The sequence below is a fragment of the Sturnus vulgaris genome, chromosome 21 (genome assembly GCF_052056855.1).
Source record: "Sturnus vulgaris isolate bStuVul1 chromosome 21, bStuVul1.hap1, whole genome shotgun sequence".
Lineage (NCBI taxonomy): Eukaryota > Metazoa > Chordata > Aves > Passeriformes > Sturnidae > Sturnus > Sturnus vulgaris.
Window position 1 is genome coordinate 8,210,817 of NC_142263.1, and position 24,780 is coordinate 8,235,596.

General features: G+C 45.9%; 1 protein-coding gene across 7 annotated transcripts in view; it reads right to left on the reverse strand.

Annotated features, from left to right (window-relative positions):
- The window catches only part of CASTOR2 (cytosolic arginine sensor for mTORC1 subunit 2), a 127,002-nt gene that overhangs the window by 25,753 nt on the left and 76,469 nt on the right, over positions 1 to 24,780 (reverse strand). The window contains exon 3 of one of the 7 annotated variants that reach the window (XM_088177198.1): positions 17,889 to 17,930. The exons of 4 other annotated variants lie outside the window; for them this stretch is intronic. In XM_088177198.1, coding sequence (XP_088033324.1) covers positions 17,889 to 17,930 — 42 coding nt within the window. Of the gene's footprint in view, positions 1 to 17,707; positions 17,863 to 17,888; positions 17,934 to 24,780 lie in introns of those variants that run through there. 2 more of the 7 variants (XM_088177197.1, XM_088177201.1) reach the window with 2 other exon arrangements.

Here is a 24,780-nt window from a genome sequence, read left to right on the forward strand (position 1 = left end):
CCATTTCCAAGGAGGACAACAAACATTGGCTGAAACCCAAATACAACTGAATTGCTGCTGCTGAGCACTATGCAATGTAAGCTGCTGCTCCATGTGACACTCCTAAAATATCCTTGTGAGGATGCTGGGATGATGATGAGATTCCAGCTCATGGGTCTTTGCAAGCAGCCAAGGAAGTCACAGAAAGCAGGGAAAGATCTCCTACTTTACAACCCTGACCAAAGAGTCAGTCTGACAGTGTCAGTGGGCACAACATTAGAAAAACAACATTCTTTCTGCATACATTTCCTACCCTGAAGACTCCTCAGTTTCAAACACCCTGCTGGCCCACTGCCAGCACCCAGCTGCCGTGTTTCTCCTGACATCTGCATAAAACACGTGTTTGACCTGGATATCTCTGCTCAGGAAACATTACAGGAAACTTTTATTCTTGCAGGCACTGTGGAAACTGGCCATATGAGCTCAAAATCCTGAGGGAAGAGTGGGTGGAAGGTAACACCTGAATCTTGTTTCTTTTGAGAAATCAGGCAAAGTGAATATTCCTTTAATGTTGCAAAATGGAGTACTCTGTTTCTCACTTTCACATAGAAAGCTGTGTGAAAGGGGTTAAAGCAGGATAAAGATATTTATTTATTTCTCAGTTTTCACAGTGTGCTAAAATCCAGAAAGAGCTCTAAAGTTTGTCCAATGGTTAGCTTTGTGTGTAGTGGTCTGTACTGCTCTAGAAGTACAGAAATTTTTCCTGCAGAATGCTTTGCTCTGCTGCATGGACAAGCCAGTAATCCAGCACTGTGCTCCCCCCACAGGAGCCCACCAGGGCAGCAAAAACATCCTGGGGATGTTACACTGCAAATCATGACTTTTGAGAGGATGCAAATAGCCTCTCTTTTGGCCTCAAAACACAGGCTGCCAGCTTTACACTTAATAACTACGAGCAAAGATTTTTGCTGCCACATAAATTCTAAGTAAGATCCCGTGGGCAGTTTGCAGCAGAGAGAGGTGGCTGCCAGGTGGAAAGTGCTTGGTGTGAGTTTGATCTGAGTGCCACAGAGCACTCCCACACCAAGGGACTCATCTAAGCACAAGAGCCAAGCAAGAGGAAAGCCCATCACCTAGCTTTGAGCTGGGGAACACAATTACTAGGTCCAAAAAGTTGTTGCTTATGTGCACAGGAGGAGGAAGAAAATCCCACAGCTCCAATCCAGCTGAAATCATCTCACAGGCTTGAGATCATCCTGGGGAGAAGTCAGCAAACCCATGACCAAGCAGCTTTGCTATTTTTCCCATTTATGCTGTTTGGTCAGCTGTCACCTTCCTTGACAATACTGGAGGTGATCAGAGAATCTGAGAATGGTTTGGGTGGGGGGGAACTTTTCCCAAGCCAGCTAGTACAACCAAACCTTGAATGTGTCCAGGGATGGGACACCCACCACCTCCCTGGGCAAGCAGAGAGGCTGTGCCAGAGGCAGGGACAGAACTCAGCCCTGCAAACATGACTGGAGACACGAGGAGTCTCTGCCTGCAGCGTGCTTGGGCTCAGGCTCACACACATGAGCCAGCAGCAAGACATCCAGGGCATGGCAGGGATTTTTAAAGCTCCATGTATTCATCAGATAACAAATGCTACCAGCAAATGTGACAGCAGGTTTCTCCAGGATCACAGCAACAGGGACAGAAGACAAGGGAGTCCTCTAGGCCTTTGTGGGAGGAAAAGACAACACATTCTTTATTTTATAAAAATCAGTAGACTCAAACTTTAATTTCTGTGTCTTTTATTGTTCTTTGTGCATCTCAGATTTGCTCTTGATGCATGTGGGCATCTGCCTGGGCATCTCTGCAGGACTGGATCAACAGCCAGGGAACCTTGCCACCTCTAACTGTATGCTTCTGTGTTTCTGACACTTTCTCCTAACAGAGCATGCAAAACTGAGAGGATTTTTTAATTCCAAATACCCTCAACAGGGAAGCTGTGAAACCTGTCATCTCATTTTCCTATTTAGGTATTATCCCACTCACACAACTGTCAAAAGAACATTAGGTTCATAAACTCACACACTCTGCAGTGAGGAAGTAACAGCTTGACGTTTTTTATATCTGGCCTCGATGTTTCTGTGCCTCAGTTTCCTTCCCATAAAGTGGGTACAAAGCCCCTATTACTTCTAAACCTTGCTCTCAAGAAGCAGCTGACCTGTTCAGCAGAGGTTTATATAGATCTCACAACCGAAGCATTTCACAGCTAATGCAAAGCAGCATGGAAAATTCCTGCACAAAGATTGGAATGTCTAAAAACAGGTTAGAATGGGAGGGACTGGGAAGTTTTGTTCTGACCTCTCTGAGCATCTTTTCTTTGTCTCTGAGGGAGGAAGCTGCTCATGCTAGTGCTATTCCAGGGATAATCAGGCAGGTTTGAAAAGCAAAGGTCTCTTAATTCTACTATCAAGACCATAAAACACAGACAAACAGAAAGAGGAAAATAAAGACAATGAAAACAAGAAGTATGCAAACAAGGATGCACTCTAGGGAAAAGCAAGCACCCTGAGCCTGAGTCCCACTCTGAGCTCTGAGCAGCTGTCTCAGAGCATCCATTACAGACCAGCTCTCCCCAGGCCCACACCTCCTAGGAGTGCTCCCAAAGCAATTTCAAGCAGTGCATCTTCCCTCACTTCTTGCATGACATTTATCTTGTACTAGTCCTTGTCTGCTGTTACAGATTTTCTTTCAATTTATGGAGTAATTAACTCTAAAGGCTATTTATGGGTTTACACTAGAATGGGTGAACATACCAAGTGCAATTTTCTCATGTTGTCCTGACAATTCAATACAAGTTCTACCCAGTACAATTACCAGCTTGAATTTTCAACTAATCATGCAAATAGGACAAATTACATACACAGGGAATTACACATGTGACTCTGGGTCCTATGTCCATTTAATGGAAACCACTGTTACCAGTCATACACAAGGGAGTCCTCTAAGTCCATTACTGGAGAGAAGTGATGAACACATTCATCCCACATTTATTTTATAAAAATTAGTAGACTCAAAGATTTGCTTCAAAGAGCACTGCGGTCACCCAGGGCATTTTTTCAAGCCCTGTTCACAAAGAGAGAGAAATGACTCCTAACTAGGTACATCAAGGGATTTAATACTGGGTATTTACAGGCACCTCAGGAGCTACAGCAGCCACTATATCAGCTCAGCCATCTTCACTGAAGCTTCACTGTCCATGTAAACAATCTGCAGGGGATTGCAGGGGCAAGTGAATATTCTGAAACAGATGGAAATTTTTTATGTAAAGTACCAACTTTTCCTAAACTGTCCCACCCACTATCCCCTAGATCACAACTATTTCTGCAGCCACTATGATCCAGCAGCTCCCGAGCAAGGACTTTATAAAAAAATTTAGGGAAGGGAGACTACAGTGCTATAAAGCTTCTCCATTGTTACACATCTGCCCACATATCTGCATGACATAGGAAAGTCTGACAAGAAAGCACTGGAGGTGTCATGTTCAAAGATGGAGAAGTCTGTATTCTTACCACCAATGGTACAAAGACATCCCAGGCACAACATCTGTGCCCTGGGATGATGGAGGAGGACAGCATGGCATTGCAGCTCTTTACCTATCTGGTATTCTCAGGAGATGCTAAAGGATCCTTACCTCTGCTGGCATGGACACACAGCCTTAACAGATTCTGAAGAATGAGATGAGGTAGATCCTGAGGTGTGGCACTGTCCTAGAAAGTTTAGTGGCTAGTCTGCTAAAAGCAGCTGAAGTGGGAATGTATTTATGCCAGTTCCAGAGCTGGCAAAGGAGCATGTGCTGATTAAAATGATTTTTTCTGCTCAGCATGTCCTCAACTATATTTGTACAGAGCAGAGATGACGCCATGTGGCTGACTGATCTATTTACACCTCTGGAGTCCCCTGCTCATCCCCATCCCTGTTTCTCAGTTAAGGGTGCAGACATGAATTTGGGCTACTTCCAGCAATTCAATATGCCTGGCACACCAATAGGACTGGACAAACCAGAACCTAATATAAGCTGGACTTTCACCTAATATAAGCTGTTCAGGATCTCACTACTGCCTGAATACAGGCAAGCAGAGGAAACTGAAAAGCCCATTTCTGGAGAAGAGCTAAAATACAGTGAATGTTATTGTTGGAGCCTGTTGTGAAAGCAAAAAGCAGCAATAGCCAGATTAATACTCTCTGCTGCTCTTGCTGACTGTAAGAAGCAGAGGCAATAAATGCACCATTTCTGGGCAGCTTTTTGCTCTTTCTTCCGGACTTTTTTATATTCCTTGTCCAGCTGGCTTCTGGCTTGATGTTTAAGTAGAGCTGCAGGCTGTTTCACAGGTGCCTTGTCCCTGCCAGACAGACACAATCCATATGCAGGAATGTTGGGACAGTGGCAACAGCTGCAAATGGATGCTGTGAGTCCATCACAGTGGCCTGGCCCCACAAGATATGACTTACCTGGCTTATTCTGTCACTAGCTTGTGAGGTGATCTTGAGTGTATCACATCCTCTCCCATAACTGTGCTTCCCTTTCACATTAAATATTTGGTTGCCAGAGTCCTTCTCTCTTGCACTAAATAAGTATGTGAAATATTGGCATCACAGAGCATTGTGGCTCCAGGGTGTTCCAGTAACAACACCAAAATAAAGTTCAGGAGGTGTGATCTGGCCAGCCACCCTTATGTACTTAAAAGAAGCAGCTCTGCTTTACTTGTGTGCTGGTATTTCCATTTCATGCTGTTTTCCCATAGCTTCCTGTGTCTGCAGCAGGGTGGCACCTCAGAGCCATCCCCAGCAGTGCCTGTGACATTGAGGTGAGGGGTGTCCATGCCTCTCCTACCCCTCTGAAGTGGGAAAACCAGCAATGGCTGCAGAAATCCAAGTAATTGCTTTTTCCTCATTAAGCTCCAACCTAAACCCAAAACAAGTGACTCCTTTGGTCTTCATCTGGGCAGCAGTTGGATTAAAGAAAAGCCAGAATTTCCCAAGTGGAAAAGAAATGTTTGCAATGAAAGTTTCCCTTGCAGTCAGAAGCTGTGTCCTGGGTGGCTACACAAGACTGCTGTGCTGCTGCAGTCCTGTGTCCATGCTGGGTCACATCCTGAACCACGGGCAGGCCTCAGGCAGGGAAATGAATAAGAAATGCCATTTTTAACACTCATTAATTTTACATGAAAACACCATGTTTTGCTAAATGCCTCCCTACCCTCCAGGAGATGTTCTGGATACACAACACTCACCATACTGAGCCACACCAGAGGCAGTTCCAATACTGTCCAATGACAGATGTCCATTACAGGTCCCATTTCATGGGGGTTCCCATTTTGCTCTGAGACCACAGAATGGATCCATTGCGTTACCCAAATAATTACATCCGTTTAAAAGGGACTTTCAGAACAGTGCAGACATATTTGCATGTCTTTGGACAAATCGGAGAGAAATCTGGGAGTGCTGCCTACCCAACCCATCACCACCACAAGAATGACACCTGTTGTCTTCCTGTCACCTGAGCCCATCATCATAAAAAACCAAGACCCTTCTGAGCTGCCAGCTGAGCTCTGATGTGTTCCCATCCCCTGATACTGCCAGGCATGCAGGTGACCTGGGGTGGTGCTGGGAAAAGGATTCACAACAGCTCAATTTCCAATTTGTGAGATGTCTTTCTACTCCCCTTTTCCTACTCTGTCTGTGAATTTGTGGGTGGACAAAGGGGATATTCAGGAGTGTCTGAAGTGGGAAAATCTCTCCTTGGCTGAAGTGCCAAATTATTCCTGAGGTGTCATCAATGTGAAAAGCCAAGCATAGAGCTGTAAGGGCTGCACACACTCACTCAGGCAGATCCTCCTTTTCTGTAGATTAAGTCCTTAAAGCATTGAGTCACTCCAGCCAGCACCCCTTCAAAGGCCTGGTGTGAGATGCTAATGAGAGTGAACCTTCCTCTCCTGCCAAAGCAACAGCTCTGCCAGAGGGACAGGACCCACCATCCAGCCTGGAAAGAGGCAAGAACTGCAAATAATGCCAGGGACTCCCTCTCCCATCCCACCCCTCAGCCCGGTTACAGGCCACCTTAGAGCTGTCCTTCCCTTCTGACTCTGCCTGCAGCATTTAATCCCAAGGGGTCTGAGGCATGGACAACTTATCTGAGTCTGTGAAGGGGCTGCTTTTCTGGAGGGAGATAGGTGTTACATTTTTTAAAATCTGCTTATGATTCAGGGGTAGACAACTGCTATTTGTTTCTACTTACATGCACACACTACCTGCAGACAAAACTGCCTCCAGAAATGGGATAGCAAAGCTCATCCCTCCCCTGCTTTGTAGGGGATCACACAGGGTGCTGCCTTGCCCCATCCTGCTCTCCACCCCTGCTGCCACACCAGCCTTACCCTGGGTAAGAAAAACAAGCACTGATTTTATTTCAAAATACGAAAACACGTCTTCCAGGTAAACTGATCCAGTGCATACAAGCTGGAGAGAGAAATGAATGCAGATGAGGTTTTTTTTTACCTTACCTCCTCCCACCAGTGCAGGAGTTGGCAACATTACATCATCCCACACCCCCGCCCCTCGGATCAAACCCTGCAAAGGCACAGCTTCTGCTGAGGCTGCTGGAAGCAATAGCCAGGAAAATTAACTCTTTGCTGTGCAAGATGCACTTCCCAGTGGCCAGTAGTGACCCAACTGTTACAGACAGGGATGTCTGAATCCTCAGAGATGTGCAACCCCAGCAACCTCTGCCTCCAAGTATTTATCTAGCTGAACAAGTATTTTTATAACTGGACAAAGAGTATGAGTTGCTCCCAGTCTGTCCCAAATACAGGACTAAAGATGGGCAAAGAAGCCACCTGATACCTCAGGGACTAGGGCTAACAGTTTTGATAGGGGGATACAGTATGAGTGAACAGGATTATCAATTTCCACCTACAGGTTTCAATGACACAGAATCGGGTACTGTTAGTATCAATTTCCTCCAGCCCCACGTGGCCTTACACAGCAGCTGCTGGCTGAGGCAGAGGCGCAGGCATCTTATGGAGAGCAACACAAAAGCTTTTCTTTGCAGGAAATTAAAAAGCAAGGAAACAAACATCAGCACTTGCGCAAGCCCCAGACTGGCTCAGACGGAAAATTACCTTGAGACTGTTTGTGTTCCAGATCAATGGATCAGCTGCAGTGCGGGGCAATTAGCACCTTGAAATTATTCAGCAAGCTGAGGGGTGGGAATTTTAAGGGAGATGGTGAGCGAAGGGTGAGAGCAAGTAGGAATAATAATAAATTTTTCTGGATAGAAACGTCAATGCCTGGTGCTGGCTGAGCCCAAGCTACAGTGCGAGTGCTGGCTGTTGGATGTTTTTGCAACCAGGCAAATGGGGGACAGAGGGAGCTGGAGGGGCTGAGACTACATCCTGGGAATGGGTATGGCCTGAACACGGAGAGCAGAGCCCTTTTTCTGTCTATAAGTAAAGATATCTCCCTAGTTATACTATAAGCCTATTTTCTGTTGTACCTAGCACTCTAAGCAAGGCAAAAGTACTCTGTAAACAGATCCTCCCTGTGTGAGGTGGGAGGGCACAAGGTGCAAACTGGCCACTCAACACTTCAGGCAGGCACCAGCTTGGTTAGGGCTGCATCCAGGTCTGTGACCAGGCTCAGGACCAGCTCACTTCAGAGGAGTGAGCATCCTCACAGGGGATGGGTGGCTGTCTCCAATCATGGTCTTCAGCAGCACACATCCCTTTGCCATTTGGGATGTTATGAAGACACTGGTCTGATTATTCTGGCCACAGTCTGGAACAGGAAGATCTCATTCTTTCCTATGTGCTGACATAGCACTCACATACATGCAGCATGCCTTACTGCTGCTCTCAGAGAAGGAGGGAAGGAAGCAGGGATGATGGTGGCTGGCTCCACTGTAACCTCTTTCACAGCCCTTCTTTACACAAATCACATCTCCAAACATCCAGGAGAAATGAGACATTGCTCAGATGGGCCTTGTTACCCAGCCACAGGGACAAACAGGAATATCTTCTCTTCATGTGCTGGGAAAGCACATGTGTCCTTTGCTATGGGACATGAGGGCTTTCTTTATTGCTCCTGAATGTGAAACCATAAAACAGATATCAGAGACACAGCTAGGATTAAAGCAACTACATGAGAAAAGCCTGTTCCTTTCCAACAGGCCTCCATGCTTCTATTATTAATCCAGGATGAAAAGCATCTCTACTCGAACAGTTTTCTGTTATTCAATTTTCTATTATTACGTCTGCATCTAATCTGACACCAAGGCAAGCTAGTGCAAAAGAGTGTTTGAGGACTGATGCTCTTAACACTTTGAAATCATGCTAATCTGATAAGGCACTGAGAGAATTATGCAAGTAAACAAAGCTGGAACCAATAAGGACCATGAGGGATAGAGCACACCAGGTTTTTAGTGCTGGGAGGGGGGAAGGCAGGAGCAGTGCCCAGCACAGCTCCCCACAGCACAGTGCCAGAGCTGTGGCAAGGCCTGCAGAGTGCCTGGCATGGGGAGGGAAGGGAAGGCAGCCTGTCCCAGCCCCTGAGCACTGCAGCCTATGACAAGGAACATTACACAGCAGGATGTGAGTGCTGCTGCTCACAACTAGAATCTGAACATTAACATTTCATCACTCGCTGCCTTCGTCAGGATATAGAGAAGCGGAGATGGAGCACGAGAAACCATGGATACAACCAACCAGGACAGAAGAGTTAGCTGAAAATGAAGCAAACAGGACACAGAAGGGTTTTTTCTTGCCTCTGCATAGCTGGAGGAGGCTTGGCAAAACATGAGTCCTCTCTGCATTGCCTGTGGATAACTTTGGTGCTCCTGAGACAGCCAGGCTTTTGAGTAATCGAGTGCTGTGTCATCGAAACAGCATTAGCAGTAATTAAAAATGAGATGCTTTCAACACCAGGTAGTGTACTTTGGAGGCATCCAGTTCACACAAACAGGGTTATAATGGCTCAGGCTCAGGATTTTACATCTTTATTAACACCCTGGGATCAGTGCAAACAGTCTCAGAAGAAACAAGTAGAAAATTCACTTATGTCAAGATGGTTTTGAAGTGGAAATCTATTTTTCCCCTGTTTCTCCAGAACGGCCAAGATAAATACAAATATGGAAAGGGACTGACACTGGAAAGCAGGAGCCTTCCTTGGAATGGAAAACATGACCCCCTTCCCTCCAAATTATTGTAACTTTGAAATGAAAGTGTTTCAGGCCAGGCTATGGGCACAGGAGCAGCAGTTGCTCAGCAGTGTGTGTACCCAGGCAAACAAACAGCAGCAGCAGCAGCAGCACAGACCCAGCGCAGCCTCGGCCCGTGCACAGAGAACGGCCCCGGGCCCTTGGCTGCAGTTCCGGGCACGGCCGGCAGGGGCGCTGCTGGCTCCCGGCGGGCAGGGGGGGGCCATGGTTCCCCGCGCCGCCAGGGGGCGCTGTGCCGCAGCTCGGGCTCCACACGGCCATGGCGGCCGGGCTGCAGGGCCAAGATGGGCGGCAGCGGGAACCTCGGAGCGGGGCTGGGACGGCAGGCCGGGCTCGCCCAGGGCAGCGAGCAACAGGCGGCCGGCACTCGGCAGCTGCAGCTGGAACTGTGCGCTGTCTCGGCAGGCAGGGAGTGCGGGCTACAGTGCAGCAAAAACCCGGAGTATGGGCAGGAAAAACGGCGGGGGCTGAGCAGCAGCAGCCCGGCTCCCGAACAGGGCCGGGAGAGGCTCCCGGGGAGGGGAAAGGAGCTCGGGGATGCCGGGGTTTCCCCTGAGGCACCCCGGCAGATGCTGAAAGTCCCTTTTTCAGTGAGGCAGGGTGTTAATAAGGGCCCAGTGCAATGGCCGCTCTAACAATCAGAGCTGTAACTTTACACGGTAGAGGAAAGGTAGAAGACAGAACCCGCAGTGGTGGGGAACTCTCCCCGCAGCGACCGCAGCGTCTCCCCCAGGAATGCTGAGAGAACAAGAGCAGGCCAGGAGCTGCATCCAACCCCATTTCCCAGCCCAATTCTCCCAGTACCTCTGCCCCTCCACGAGAAACCCCCCAGCAAAGAGGGCAGGCAGACACATCCTTCCTGGGGAAACTTTTTCTGTCTCTCCTATGAACCCAGCCGTTATTGTCTCTTAGCAACAAAAAATTGAAGAAAATTCTCTAAGAGAAAGAAACAAAAGGAGAACTTCTAAACCCCAACACCCACACAGGCCTGAAACAAGTACTTTACTGCATAGGTGAAAATACCATGCAAAAGCAGTTTTGTTCAGGGGAACAGGAGCAGTAAAGAACCTGACAGCTTATTTGTGGGAAATTAGAGATAAAACCAAAATATAAGAAGGAAACCAGAATAGTTTAAGTGGGAAACCTCCTAAATGGAAGAAGCAGTTGGGTTGTGGTGGTCTACTAGCACGCAAACATGTAACGTACTCATGTGCATCACTAGACATGCTCCTCTAGAGAACACGTCAGCACACAGCTATGCTCTCTCTCCTGACCAGCCCCATTTTCAGGGAGTAGCTGGCTTGGAGGACAAAGTTTGTCTTCAGGCCACACATGTGAGTTGGCATCAGAAACATCTGTCCCCTTTTTGACCCCAGCAAATTGGTTCATTCTATTTATGCATTTTTGATGTGTAACCCACAACAGAGGTTTCTGGCACTCTTGCTGGAAGGTCAGGGAAGGATCACAGAAGAGCAAGTCCCAGGAACAGAGCACTCACAGAGCATAATCCCTCCACCAGGAATTTGCTATGTTTTGAATTCAAAGAATCTCTTTCAAAAACAAAAAACCCACTCAGGCATTCATGCCAAGATGGCAAGCTGGCAGCCCAGAGCTGGTGGAACAGCACAGGGAGGATCCCACGTTCAGAGAGGGCAGGCAGCCTTACAGAGATGCTCAACTACAAGAACTGTGAGGAGCTCTTGTGAAGAGATGACGAGCAGGATGGGATGGGGTGAGATGGAAAAGGCAGATTCATGAGTGAAGAAAAACACTCTCTGAGAAGGGCTTTGCTCCTGCCTGGCAGTAAGCACACTGCTGGGCAGCATGTTTATCAGCACTCCTGCCTGGAGCAGGACAAAGTGCCTACAGAACTGACAGGGAGCTAAGAACCATTCCCTGGATTTCCTTCTCCCTCCAAGGACCATAAGACATTTCAAAACTTGGACTCTTCATCCATGAGGTGCCATTGAACTGATGATTTCTGGCAGTGTTTTGCTGAAGGATTCAGTAGGAGAGTCCAGGACATGTACCAGAACACAGGGAGGTTCAGCCAGGAGGACAACTTTGGTCCTGAGCCACTATGAAACCAATCAGGTGATGTTGAGGATCAACAAGAGACAACTACATGAGAAAGAGCCATGAATATTAACAGTATAGGGGGAAAATACACCAGATGATGCTACCAAATGTACATTCTCTTCAAGATCTCCCAGGTAAACTCAAATATACATGTTGGATATCCAAGAAGATGCTGTGGGAGAAGGTGGAGGAGAGCTACAGGGATGGGTTTTCAAACAATGGAAGAGCATCAAACTGGAAGAGATGGCACTTAAGAGTTTCCAGCAGTGGTATTTCTAAAGACTTAATTCCCAAATGGCTGAAGAAAATGAATACCAGGGCCAGGAGCTTCTCCTTGCATGAGGCATATATTTAAAGAAGCAATAGCAGAGAAGAGCTGGGTTGTGTATTCCCCACCGGAGACAAACAATGGCATTCTGTTTTTCAGTGCTCAGGTTAAAAAAAAAATCTCCTAAACATGACACTTCATCTCACTAGGCAGTACCAGGAGATTTTATCATTACAATTACTTCATCACAAGATCAGCTCTCCTGCAGCTTCACACCCCATGGTGAAGGACTGCCTTTCCTGGGAAGGGATAATCCCCACAGGATAAGAGCATTTCAGAGAGTAGGCACACACCTCCCAATCTTCTCCAAGCACACTATCTATTGAACACACACAAGTGACAATACAAGAAATAAGTATGATAGTGATTTTCCCTGGAGGGATAACAGCATCTTCTCCCTTCTGGAGGCCCACCTCCAGGCTGTGCTGGTTATAAACAACCAGGTGCTCCTCTGGCCGTGGTGGGTGAAACATCATCACTCACCCACTCACATTCTGGCACGTGAATAAACTTCCCTGCAGTTTGTGTTTCTCAGTAACCCTGCAGTAGTAGTCATGGTGACAAAACTGGGGTCCTTGGCAACACACCAATGATGCTGCAAATCCACGATGACTAATCCTAAAAGCTTAATTTACAGAAGTCATTTAAATGCTTAAAGATCTGCAGGTCACTGCAGGGGGTGATTTAATGGCTATGGCATATTTGGTGGTGAAACAGTTGTACAGGAAGAACAGCCAGGGCATCTTCTGGCCATAAAATGACGTGGATTTTTAATGCAAGATGTAGACTAAAGACATTTAAAGGAAAGCACAATTTAAACCTAGGCACAGTGACAAACCTAGCTAATTTCCAGTCAAAGAGCTGGTCAGAGCTTCCAGATGAAACAGTGTTTTAAATAACAATACCACACAATATCACAATACAGTGTACTCCCTGGTTTATTTCTGCCTATTCAGAATGTCATGAATGCTTTCCCCAGCACATCTTGTCCATAAGCATGTAAAACCATGATGCAGCAGAGCCAGCTCCCCAGACTGGCTCCATTAAAAGCACACTGAGGACCTCCAGTGCAGCGGTTTCCAGCTCTCCAAGGACAGCCAATGGTCCAGCATCTGCTCCATGCTGGCTGCTCCTGAGCATTTCCCACAGGGAGCACATGCAGGACAGTGGATCTTGTTCCTTTTTCAATGTTTCAGACCTCCAGCTTTTTAGTGTTAAAAGATTTATGTTCATGTCTTCAATTAATATGCTGCTGTTGTCACCAAGGGAAGTGCACCAAAATGAGTGTATTGCTCTGTGTTTGGCTGGCCCAGCAAGGCAGCAGTAAATCCACTGCCTCTTTTTTCCACAGCACTTACATTTTTCTTCTCCAGCTGTCTGCCACCTGTGATCCGAAACACAAGGAAATGGAGAGTGGTTTCTATTCACACACACCTCAGTCAAAAGCTTTTGTGTGGACTCTCTCCCCAACTTCACACAAATAAAGGAATAAGCACTGTACACCGTATCGTACAGAAAGCAAATCATGGTGGCCTGAGTCTGTAGAGTCCTAAATCTGTGGCCCAGAGCGCTAAACAATTATCACTCACCTAATTTGCTGTGACTGTGAGCAAGCATCCACATCACTCAACAACTACCAGAGACAAGCATCAACACACAACCAGGTTAAAACATCTGATCCCACATGATACAAATCTACGTCCTGATCCACTACTTTAACCCAGTACCCACTGCCCTTCCTACATAGGCATCTTCCAGCAGAAAGGCTTCCTGCATGTGACCAGGAGCTAGCATGTGAAGCACATTCATGTGGCAGAAAGTAGGCTGTTCCAGTTAAAAGCAAGGAGACGAAAATACTTGTTGGATAAAATCTTAGTTCTACTTATGAGGATTTCCCTCTCATTAAAACCTGACACAACATAACTGCCCTTGTCATTGCAGCTGACTTGTAGGCAATGCATGCACAAAGCACTGTTGGTTCCCTTCGTTAGTTTGTCGACATTTCTGTTCCTGCAGAAGAAATGGAGTTTAATTAGGAGTTACATGCACTCCTGCTTCATTCTGTTGCTGTAATAATGCAATAGCAACAACAATAACTGCGATAGGTACTAATGACTTCTGCACCTTCGGGAACAAAACGTGTCACTCCATGTACATAATGCTTATGTGGATGCAATCACAAGATCCTTCTTGCCTAAGGTCAAGCAAAAAAAAAATATGCTGTAAGTCTTGAAGACAGAGTAAATCTTTGCTCTTCTGAAAAACAAAACCCCCTGCTGATCCCATTTGGGGATTGAAACAGTGATTCTGGAGGGCTTGGACAGTTCTCTCCTCACCTGTTATGCCTGCAATGGAGCCATTAGTCTCCTTGACCATTGTTCATTAACAGGATGCATCTACTGTAGTAACAAACCTGAATATAGATTTATGCCATTGCACAATCTTAGTGCTTAGGTACAGAACAGTACCATGACTTCTCAATAATGAAGAACAGAAATGACAGTGCTTTACATCAATTACAGCACAGAATGGGAGTCTAAATCTGCTTTCTGAATTCCCTCTGAAGTTGCTTCAACCACAGCTCAGCTTCATCTCTGGTGATAACACGTCTACTACCCTCCCCCAGCACTATCACGAGGCTTTAATCAAAGCACTCACACAATTCTGTGATACATCATGTTATTTACAATATTGTAAGGCTCTGAGCAGACTGAAATCCTAGATATAATTTTTTTGCTCATGGATTTTTCAGCTAGCACTATTTAGACTTCTGTTGTCCAAATCAAGAAACCTTGCTGGGTCCCTATCAGTGATGTAGCTCACTGCTGATGTCTGGGTGACCATCCTGCTGCTCCTCCTTGGGTCACCTTCAGCAGCCTGTCACGTTCCCTTGTGTCAAGGGGACCACAGCTGTCACACCCACTCTGTGTAGGCATCAGAGCTGATGTCTACTTCCCTCCCTGGAGAGGCTGCCACTGCCCCCAAGCCCTGGCCAAGGCACTTACATCGTGCAGCACTGCTCAGCCTGGGCTGCCCACTCTGCCTCTGGAAACGATACTCCAGGTTCTGCACAGCCACAGCAACGCTGTGCTTCAGAGAGGAAGGGCAAACCATGGTCTGCATCACACCAGGGCCAGCTGTGGGTATCCTGGGGGGCCCACTTCTGTAATTGTAGTTGGACTGAGCATTTGGACATGATGGCAGGTCCTGTTGGCAGTTCAAGGGGAAGCTCAAGGTTGGAAAAGGCAAGGTGCTTTTAGCTGCAGCTGAGCTACAGGAGAACAACCTCCTGTAAAACATCACCTATGAAGCTGTCAAGTCTCCAATGTCTGCTGCAAAATCTAATCCCTGCTACGCTTTACACTGAGCTTCCCCTGAAACCCAACGTCTGCCATAGACATTTAAAGCTTACCTGAACAAAGCACTGGGAGAGAGGCTCTGTGGACCAATGGCATGGTCAGTGGGGTGTGCAGAGAGGTGACCCGAAGAGGGAGTTACCATTTCTAAAACTCCAGTTAAAAGAAAAAAATCGAGAGTGGACAAGAAGAGGGATAAAAGACAGAACGGGTTGCTGTGCTACCTAGGGGACTTGTAAGCTCTTCTCAACATCTGCAGAAGGGGTTGAATCCAGAACCAGAAACCCTGGGATGATGCTAGTTAAATGCTTCAATGAATTGGAAGTTATCTTCCAGTATATTTTTAGTTGGCACCAACAGACATTACATAATGGCTATTATATAACAGCACTACAGCTACAAATACTGTCTTTTGGGCTTTTTGTTTGGTTCTTTTTCTTTCTTTCTCTCACCCTCTTTTTCTTCAAGATCTTATCCTTAGTGGGGGATTGATCAAGAAATGCACTTTCCATCAAATGAGGCAGGCAAATCCTTAAGAGAAAAAACAAATGGAATAAAAATATTGCTACTAAGCCTGTGAGTGCTTCTCTCTTGCCCAACCTTAAACAGAATTAACTATTCCCAGAATAGAAATTCCACTAAGGCTTCCCTGTAGTTTAAAGGGACAGGCTGTGATTCTGTGCAGACACTACATTTCTCAATACTGTTTTTTCTCTATCTCACAGTGATAGTTCAGAAGATAAAAATAAGAGGGTGGGGGAGAAGCACTACATAAGAGATGCTGAGGAAAAACTGAAGTTTTTTTTTATCTGCTGGTAAGATCACTGCCTGCTGGTGCTCCTTTAAAATCTTCTTTGGCATATTTTTATCTTTTCTTCTTAACAGCCATACTGGCAGAGCAACAAAGACTTTTGCTTCCAGACTATGTGCTACATAAAAAAGAGAAGAAAGTTTCCAGAAGCTAGAAATATTTTCTTTCCAACACTTCCTATCTCTGAACCTAAAGAGAGCCAAAGCAGGCACACTACCTCTGAAGGCAGAAATAAAATCAGATCAGTGGCACACTACAAGCTCCCACATCATGTCACCCTACCATCTTAGGCAAGGTCCCTCTGTGCTTCTGCAATTCCAGCACAGAGCTTTCCTGACAAACACAGCACTCCTCCCAGGACTCCTGCCTTTCTCATGCTGGTTCTCTAAAACAAATGAGCTGATTCCAGGAAGGGCAAGAGACATAATCTGACAAATAATCTCTTCTTTGCTAACAAGCTGCTCCCTTCTGTTGTTTCTCTCTTCCACCTCCCTAAACCTGGAAATGCCACTCATGCTCTCCTGACCTATAAATAAACCAAACCCTGGACTACCTAGATGGGAAGGCAGCGTGCTGTGCACTTCACTGGTGTCACACACAGGAACAGAAACAACTCTGGGAGAGTGGAGAAAGAAAAAACACAAACAAATGCAGCTACTTGGAGAGCACTGTGTCAGCTCAAGGAAAGACTTCTTGGCTTTAAAAGCCATTGCAGCACACAGCAGAGCCCACTACCCACAGTGGTGCTCTGAAGGCAGCAATTGCAGCCCAGTGTGGAAGCACAGCCTGGCAGGGCTGCTCCTGTGAACATGAGCAAAAACCCAAGAAAGCAGGACAAAGAGGAAGCAAAGACATGAAAACGTTAGCTGGCATGACAGTGTTAGGGCTGGACTAAAGTAGTGCAGCTAGGGGAGAAGGAATAGCATACAAAAACTTAACGAATGCACTAAGATGTATTATTACATGGGGAATACTGCCTTGTTTCATGGACTTCTGCCACCTAGCTATTGTGATCTTCAACCATTAACCTCGGGAAGAAAAAATTTGCTGGAAAAGCTGGCTTGAGCAGTTGTTTTGAGCTGTGAAGGCATGAATGCATGAGACTTCTGCAAGTAGTCTGTGCTAACCACAAAGAATACAGTCCACTTGTCATTCAGGACTGACAATATTAAGAGAAAGAAGTGTCAAAGGCAGTAGGTTTACTTGCATTTGTCATAGATTTCTCCTCAACACAAACCACTTAGGGATTTTACAATAACCGATCACTTTGTAGCACTGAAAAATAGCAAACACACATTGAACTGAGACAAAAGGTCATTGTTCTGAGGAGAAAGACTCCTAGCTCACTTCAAAGCTCCTCCAGCCCCAGGTGCTTGGGATAAAGGCCCTTGACATGGCAGCAGTGGTGGTGCTGCTGAGTGCCCTTCTCAAGATCAAAGCTGTGCAGGCAAACATGGCACAACTGCTAAATCCCTTGTTAATGAACATGGCTGTACTTAGGGAGCAGCAGCTTCCTGTGCCTGTATGCAAAGCAGGGGAAAAAGGCATCCTCAGCAACGCCCAGCTGAGCAGATGGAGGGGCACTGTTTATCCAACAGCCACTGCAGTTGCTGCTGCAGCACCGGTGCCACAGTCACAGCAAACAGCCTGTCCCCAGACAGCGCAGCCACAATGGCAGCAACGCCTGGGGGGTTTTCCTGCCTGGGGGGAAAGAAAAGGATGTTTAATTTAAAAGGAAGGGAGCAGCATACAGACTGTGTGAACTTGTAAAAATCAGGTTTCACTCTGACACACTCAAATTTTTTGCCAAGGGAAACCAGCTGGACTTTGCAAGGTCATCTCAGTGGACCCAAACATGCATTCCCATTCCCACCCAGCTTCTCTGCACATACCTTTGCGACAGCCTGACATACCAAACCTCTCTCCTGGGAGAGCAGCAGGGTTATCCCTCATAGCCTTGAGGCATAATGCACTGAGGTTCAGTTCCATGGTGTTTCTGAGCTCTTTGGTTTCTTACTTTTAAGAGACTTCCCGGGAAGTGCATACAACGGGACTGTGAAGAATCCTACTAACCAGCTGCATGTCCAAGCACGAGACTCTGCAAACATGCTGCTGCTGCTGTGCAAAAAAAAAAAAGCCAACTCCACTGTAAAGATTGTTCTACTGGATTAAAGCTGGAATTAAAACATATTTAACTCATGTAAGTAATATGTATTAAATTTAAGAATAAAATAAAAAGTCTCAGATCAGCAAAATATGAACCATTAATCAAACAGATACTGTGAACAACTTCACTGTGAAATCTCTAGTGATTAGCTATGGGCCCTCAGCCAAGGAGGCCTGTGAGCTCTGTTTCACTGCATGTATTTTTAAACAACCTCCAGCAAAGAGGAACTCCATTTGGGGCACAGAATACCGACTTTGGGGGCTGGGACCAGTGTCTGCCACAGATCATCTTGCAAAGCATCTCATTGGATCCCAGTTCTCCATCTAAAAGCTCTGCTCCTAATTCCTGCCTAGCTTTTACAACAGAATCTGCAGGATATAACCCCCTCCTTGCTACACTCACATCGTGCTCTGCTGTCCCTGTGTGATGATGAGAGCTGTGCACATCTGTAATATACACCATGCACACCAAAAACCCCACATTTGAAAGATCTTCAGGTAAAATACAGCCAGTCTATGGCAGTTAGCCCTATCATTCCCAATTGTATTTAATGTATTCTCTGAAATCACCCGGGAATAGAGAGCCTGCAGCCTCTTTAACAGCCTATTGATTACATGTATTGCACAATCCATGATGCAAACTGCTAGAAGCATCTCTCAGAATGCATTCACATCTCTTGCAACTCCAGGTATGCCAAAATCTGCCTGGGCTAGGTAAGGACAGTTGACATTTCGTCAACCTAGTGGCCCCTGCCTACAATGTGCTGAGCACATTATGTATTAACTTCTCTGCAAATTGTCCAGAATGCTCCAGAGACAAGAGTTTACACTGGTAACAAACACAGAATTAAGCTGACAGTTTTAAAAAATAAGTAAAATATTGCTTTCCATTCAAATTAGGGGGAATAAATTATTATTTATAAGCAAAGAACTTCTCCCGCAGAGTGTTTACTCTATCCTGGAATGCATCAAAAGGTATCTGCATTACTGCAGATCCTCATCCACAGAAATGCAAATGTTTAGAAAGAGGGAGAAACAGAGGAACAAGATGATCTTTTCCTTCCAACCCAAACCATTATATAATGGAAAATAACACCAGTTAAAAGGTTTTTCAGATTGGTCGGTATGAAAGAAAATGGGCAAGCAGTGCTCATCTAAACTCTGCCAAAGCAGTAACCACTTAAAAGGTGCAAAAGCCCTGTAGCACGGGGGCCAGGACAGGGGTCCTGATGGAGGAGCCCAGCAAACCAACCACTGCTCACTGGGAGCAGGCAGCAAAGGCACTCCTCTGTTCTGTCAGAGCCATCACTTCCCTCCCTGCCAGTGACCCTGGGGGTTCAACCCCGCAGTCACTGCTGCAGCTTCTCCAGATCGTCAGGCAGAACAAGGCACAGCCCAAAAGATGGCTGGAAGGGCCAATTCTTGAGCCAGAAGCATCGCTGTGGCTTGGCTTCTACCTGCCCACCCTGCAGGACATAACAGATGGGGAAAAGAAAACCCTGCAGAGGAAGGTGAGGTGCTAATTATATTATAAAAAAAAAAAAAGAGCAAGCAGAAAAGCAGCATCAAGATGTTCAGCATGCCTCACCAACTGAGAGTGGGCTGATATTAACATGCAGTTTGGTTTTAAATGCTTGCACGACGGAAGTTTTTAATCTAAGTTTTTATTGATCGCTTGCACCAAAGGGAGCAGAAACAGTTGTACTCCAAAGGGCCCTGCACTTGTTTCCAAGAGGTGTTTCTTGCTCCCATGAGTTTACATTTCCATCTAATCCAGAGAGACCAAGGATATAAGCAAAAATGCATTCTGGCTGCTTTCAGAGCATGAGAAGCAAAGGAGAGCAAAGAAGACAAGTAGAAACAAGAATAGTTAAAATTCATTTCTGCAGACATAATCCAAGAAGTGTGAAGTGGAACTCCACTGTACACTGCAGGCAATCAAAAGGAAAAGTCAGTCCCATGACAGGGCTTAGCAGAAACTCAGCACAAGCTCTCAAGCAAAGAACCAAACCAGACATCTTCAGAATAAACACAAGTTCTGCAAGAAGTGGCTGAGAGAGATGATGGATGTCTCGGAGAAGGAGCCTTACAAAGTGATGCAGACTAACACCTTGCTCCCCAGCTTCACCCTCTCCTTCCAGGCTGGTCAATCTATGGGCAGACAGGCACTGAAATGCCTGTCAGGGACTGAAATGGTTCATGCCTTTAACATTGCTATCAAGGAGTTTTGCCCATTATAGCAAAAACTGTATAAAGATGCTACAACCACAGAAGCCTCCTTGAAGATGCCTGACTGGAACTTTGGACTGTGAGTTAAGCCATCTAGATAAGATAAAGGGGACACTATTGTTTAATCATCTCAGGTCCATCGAGAAACAAACAAGGCTGAGGGAAAGGAATGCATCCATAAGAAATCAGCTGCACTGAGAATCATCTCTGGCTGGGTTTGGGGTGGGGGAGACCACAACCCACAGAAGCCAGGTTTATACAGCCTCCCTCTGAAATGAGGGGGGGAGAAGGAGGTGACATAACCTCTGGACAGAGGCACTGAACACCCATCCTCCCTTACACAAACTGGCCCAGCTGTGGAACCCCCAACCCTACAGGCCACATCCACAGGACATTCAAGCAAGAGGCAGATGAGTGGGTGTCAAAATCCATCAGAGACCCCCCAAAGCACTCCCCAGACTCACTCCTGAGGCTTTGCACCACAGGACTGCATGAGATGCAAATGATGCAAAAGAGTCTGGCAAGAAATTGGGCCCACCCTGGGGGAAGGACCAGGGCATTCCCACCCTGAATATACATATTAATCCATTGGACTCTGTGCTTTTCAGGGGACCTTCACCACCAAGACCATTGAAGCTGGAGCAGATCAATGGAACTTCGTTGGGATATATGGAATGGTGATATTTTCCTTAATCTGTTTCTCTTTCTGTCCCCCCCACCTCTTTTCTACTTCTTTCTCATCCCTTTTCTCTCTTTCACATTTACTATTAAATAAAACCCTTTATTTAATTTAATAGTAAATAAAATACTACTGACCTTAGCATATGGTCTTGTTTGCACTTTAATTTGGGCAAAGGCATTTCTAATAACTTTAAAACTGGATCATGACACAGCCCCAGCAGCAACCTCACACCTCAGCATGCCTTCAGCTTAAGACTCTTTGCTTCTGGCTGTCCTCCCCAACTCTGCTCCCAAAGTGCTGCCTTGACACAGCTAACCTCTAATTTGTAAGAATTAGAATTGGACCTCCAAATCTGGGGTCCTAGAAATCAAAGGATAGATAACTTTTTCAGCTCTGCTGTGCCCCACTGTTGTTGTGAAATGCCATGGGACAGCATGGTATGAAAGAAAGCATAGAAGAGAAGCATCTTGCATAACAAAGCCGTTGTGTTTGTCCTGGACTCATATGACCTCTTCCTTAGAGTAAACAAGTCTAGACCAGTGAACCAGACACAGTTGGAGATGACTCTCCACTCCCAGAACCCCCAAATGATCCTAGAGATGAAAGAGAGCAAGAAAACACTAAAGATGGGGTTGTTGCAGCCCAGTCTCTCCCAAATGTGGTACAGATGGTCCTTCAAAAACATAAAAGCAACCTGCACTTGAGTTAATCATCAATAAACTACTTATTTTTTTATCAAGCTTTTATAACTTCCCTATATATGTGCCCTTGATGAAAAGGGTGATCCTTCTTCTCAGTATAGCTGGACATCACCTGTACATTTTCTCCATAGAGTCAGTTTACTGCAAATCCCATGACAGCCTGGAATTCAGGAGCTATTACCTCCACTTGGAAAGCAATACATTCATCATCAGTCCAGGAATGTGCTCCACAGAACTGGTCAGTCCCCAGTGGGAACAGCTCATCCTGCAACTGCTGCAAACCAAGTGAAGTGCCCCAGCCCCTCAATGAAGGTTAAAGACCCATTTAGCACCTGGTGCTGAAAATGGTGGTTCCTTGCCAATAACTCACAAATCATCACCCTGCAGCCTGCTTTACTCAACCACTCAGGCACAGTAACTGAGGATTTATTTTACACATGAAAATGTTTAAAGTGCTCTGCAGGTGGGAGGCTGCCAAACAGAGGTTGTCACAGGCAGGGACACAATCCAATTTATCATGAAACCAGTATTTCTATTCCTGCCATTTGCTTTATTTAGTCTCCAGATTCCCACAGTGGGAAGGACAGGGCTGTCTGCAGCCCCAGCCACACTCACCACTGAGCCAGGTGCCACAGCAATGCCAGAGCTCTGAGCACTGTACCAGCTCAAAGCAGCACTCCAATGATGCAATGGAATGCCTCAGGAGGCACATACAAGAGGATGTAAATCAGCACAGGCAAACGGAGTTTTTTAATAACCACAGGCACTTTTAGTAATAGTTAAACAAAATGTTCAGAAACAAAACCAGTACAACTACCATCTTGGGCACTGAAAGCTGCTGAAAAACTGCAATTGTATCAGAGCTTCATGGCCTGCTGCACATGCTGTTGCTTTAGAGCCAGCCTGTCTCCTGCCACATGCATTCAAATGGAGCTGGCCTTTTCCACTGCCCTGAGCTGATGTGAATGAAAGACACCATTTGTTGTCTGGCAGGTACTTGCTGCCTTGAGCATCCTCGTGGGCAGTGCAAGCAGCAAGTGCTCTAGGTTTCTGCTCACCCACAAACCAAACACACACACCAGCCTGTTCCTCTTTCTTCTCTTCCCTCCTCCCACCTCTCCACCCCAGTCACTCTCTACTACACCTCAAACCACATCATCTCCTTCTATTTTCCTTGCTGCTATGTCCATCGTTACTCTTTTTTGTCTCTTCTTGTCACAAGACAGACAAAAGAGACAGTGATCCTGTACCCTGTCTTCCCTGACACTAGATCTATCCCCTCACCCAACCAGCCTGTCTGTATTTCCACCACTGCCACTCTCACAGATCTGTCCCCTACAATCTCACACTATTTACACCTTTCTTCTGCTTCTGCCTCTGAAGAGGCAGGGTAACAGCAGGGTCAGAAACCTCCCCTGCTTCTGAACCCCCCAGGATCTCTGTTCCCAACTGCACCACTGAGGCCTCTCCCACAACCAGGGGTACAGCATCCTCTGCCAGCATGAGCTGCACTAAAGACTGCAAAAAACCCACCAGACCTGATGGCACTCCTGACATTGTGGCTGAAAAACTCTGGAGTACACAAACCTCCACCTGGGCTGAATTACTTTAATGAGCTGAAGGTATCTTCTCACACAAAGACACCTCTATTGCCAAGGCATGAGAGGACTAGAGCTACCAAAATAAGAAATTGTCAATATTTTGCAGTTTTCCCTTCCAAGCTACTCTTGAGAACGCCTTACACAAAATAAAAAATACTTGAAGAAACTGATGGCATAACCTCCCCCCAGGTTCAGAATCTCACAGAGATTTAGTCAAAGACCATTGGCATTTTATTGGAAAACGCTGGCAAAGTTACCAGAAAGCTGAACTGTCAGCCCCACCTAGAGCAAGTGTTAAACTTTTGCTGACACATTTCATTATCTTGCAAAACAAATTGTTCCAAGTGAACTGTGCCACTAAGTGTGTGATTCTCCAGTTGTTGAGGCTACTAAGGTATAAGATGTATTAGAAGTAAGGGTAGAAAATAGCCTTTGCAAAATATTTTTCCAGACCATTAGTTGGCAGAATTTTCTACACAATTTCACTCTTGCATTTCTGAGTACAAATGCCTTCTCTTTAAGTGCTTCCCAAGCTGCTAAGCATGTTTTCAGTGGCTGCACTACTCACACAAGGTATATCAGTAACTCAAGCTCTTACTCCACTATTTCACCCAACTGGAGAAGAAGAGGTCAAATTAGGCTTATATTGACAAGCAGCTGCCTTGTTTCACTCACCTCAAAGGAAAAAAGGCCAAATCAGTTTTACTCTAATCCACGAGGAGCCCAACTGTTAGAAATTAAGAAAGAAGCTGGGAGAAAACCAGTAGATTATTGCATATCTATCCACTGTAGAAATTATATTATTGTCACTATTCAGCAACTGAACTTAGTCACACACAGATCAGTAATGAAGCCCTTTTTTGTATGGGAAATTGGTCACATTAAGCCCCTCTGCCTTCTGCTCATCTTGGCAATAAGGACTTTCTGCATTTTTATTCAAACCTTTCTTGCCACCTAGAACCTTTGAGCTGCAATAGCCACTTGGAAAAGAAGTACTTGGTAAACACACTGGAGCCTTTCAGATTTTTGCTTCCTGGACCACATGACTATCATTCTTTATGCTGTGGCAGAGGCTAGGAGACCTAGTCATGGATCAGAGACCAGTTGCCTTGAGCTCACTGCAGGAAAATAAAAAGAAACAGAAAAATTCAAACCCATGTAAAGCAGCAGATGAAAAGCAGTATTTAACTCTTTTCCTTTACCCAATTTTCCACTGAGTGCCTCAAAGCATCACCTTTCCATCTTCAAACAAGGAAGCACAGTGCACCCTATGCCAGGAGCCTAAAAGAAAAGTGTCCCAGTCTTAAAGAGTCCATCAAAACCTACTGAACTCAAGCACAGCAATCTCTATAGAACAGGCTGTTTTTTTTCCATAGTAAATTTCTCTCCAGAAACTTCTCAGCTGAAGTGGCTTTTTAAAGCAGATGGGCAAGGACTGAGAATTAGTGACAAACACCATCTGAAACCTGGAAGTGCTCTGCAATGAGCACCCCAGCATATGCCTGGTGTCCAGCTCCAAATGCAGGGTTCTGCACTGCCAGCACAACATCAGCACCCTGTGCCACAGAGCCCAAGTCACACCAAGC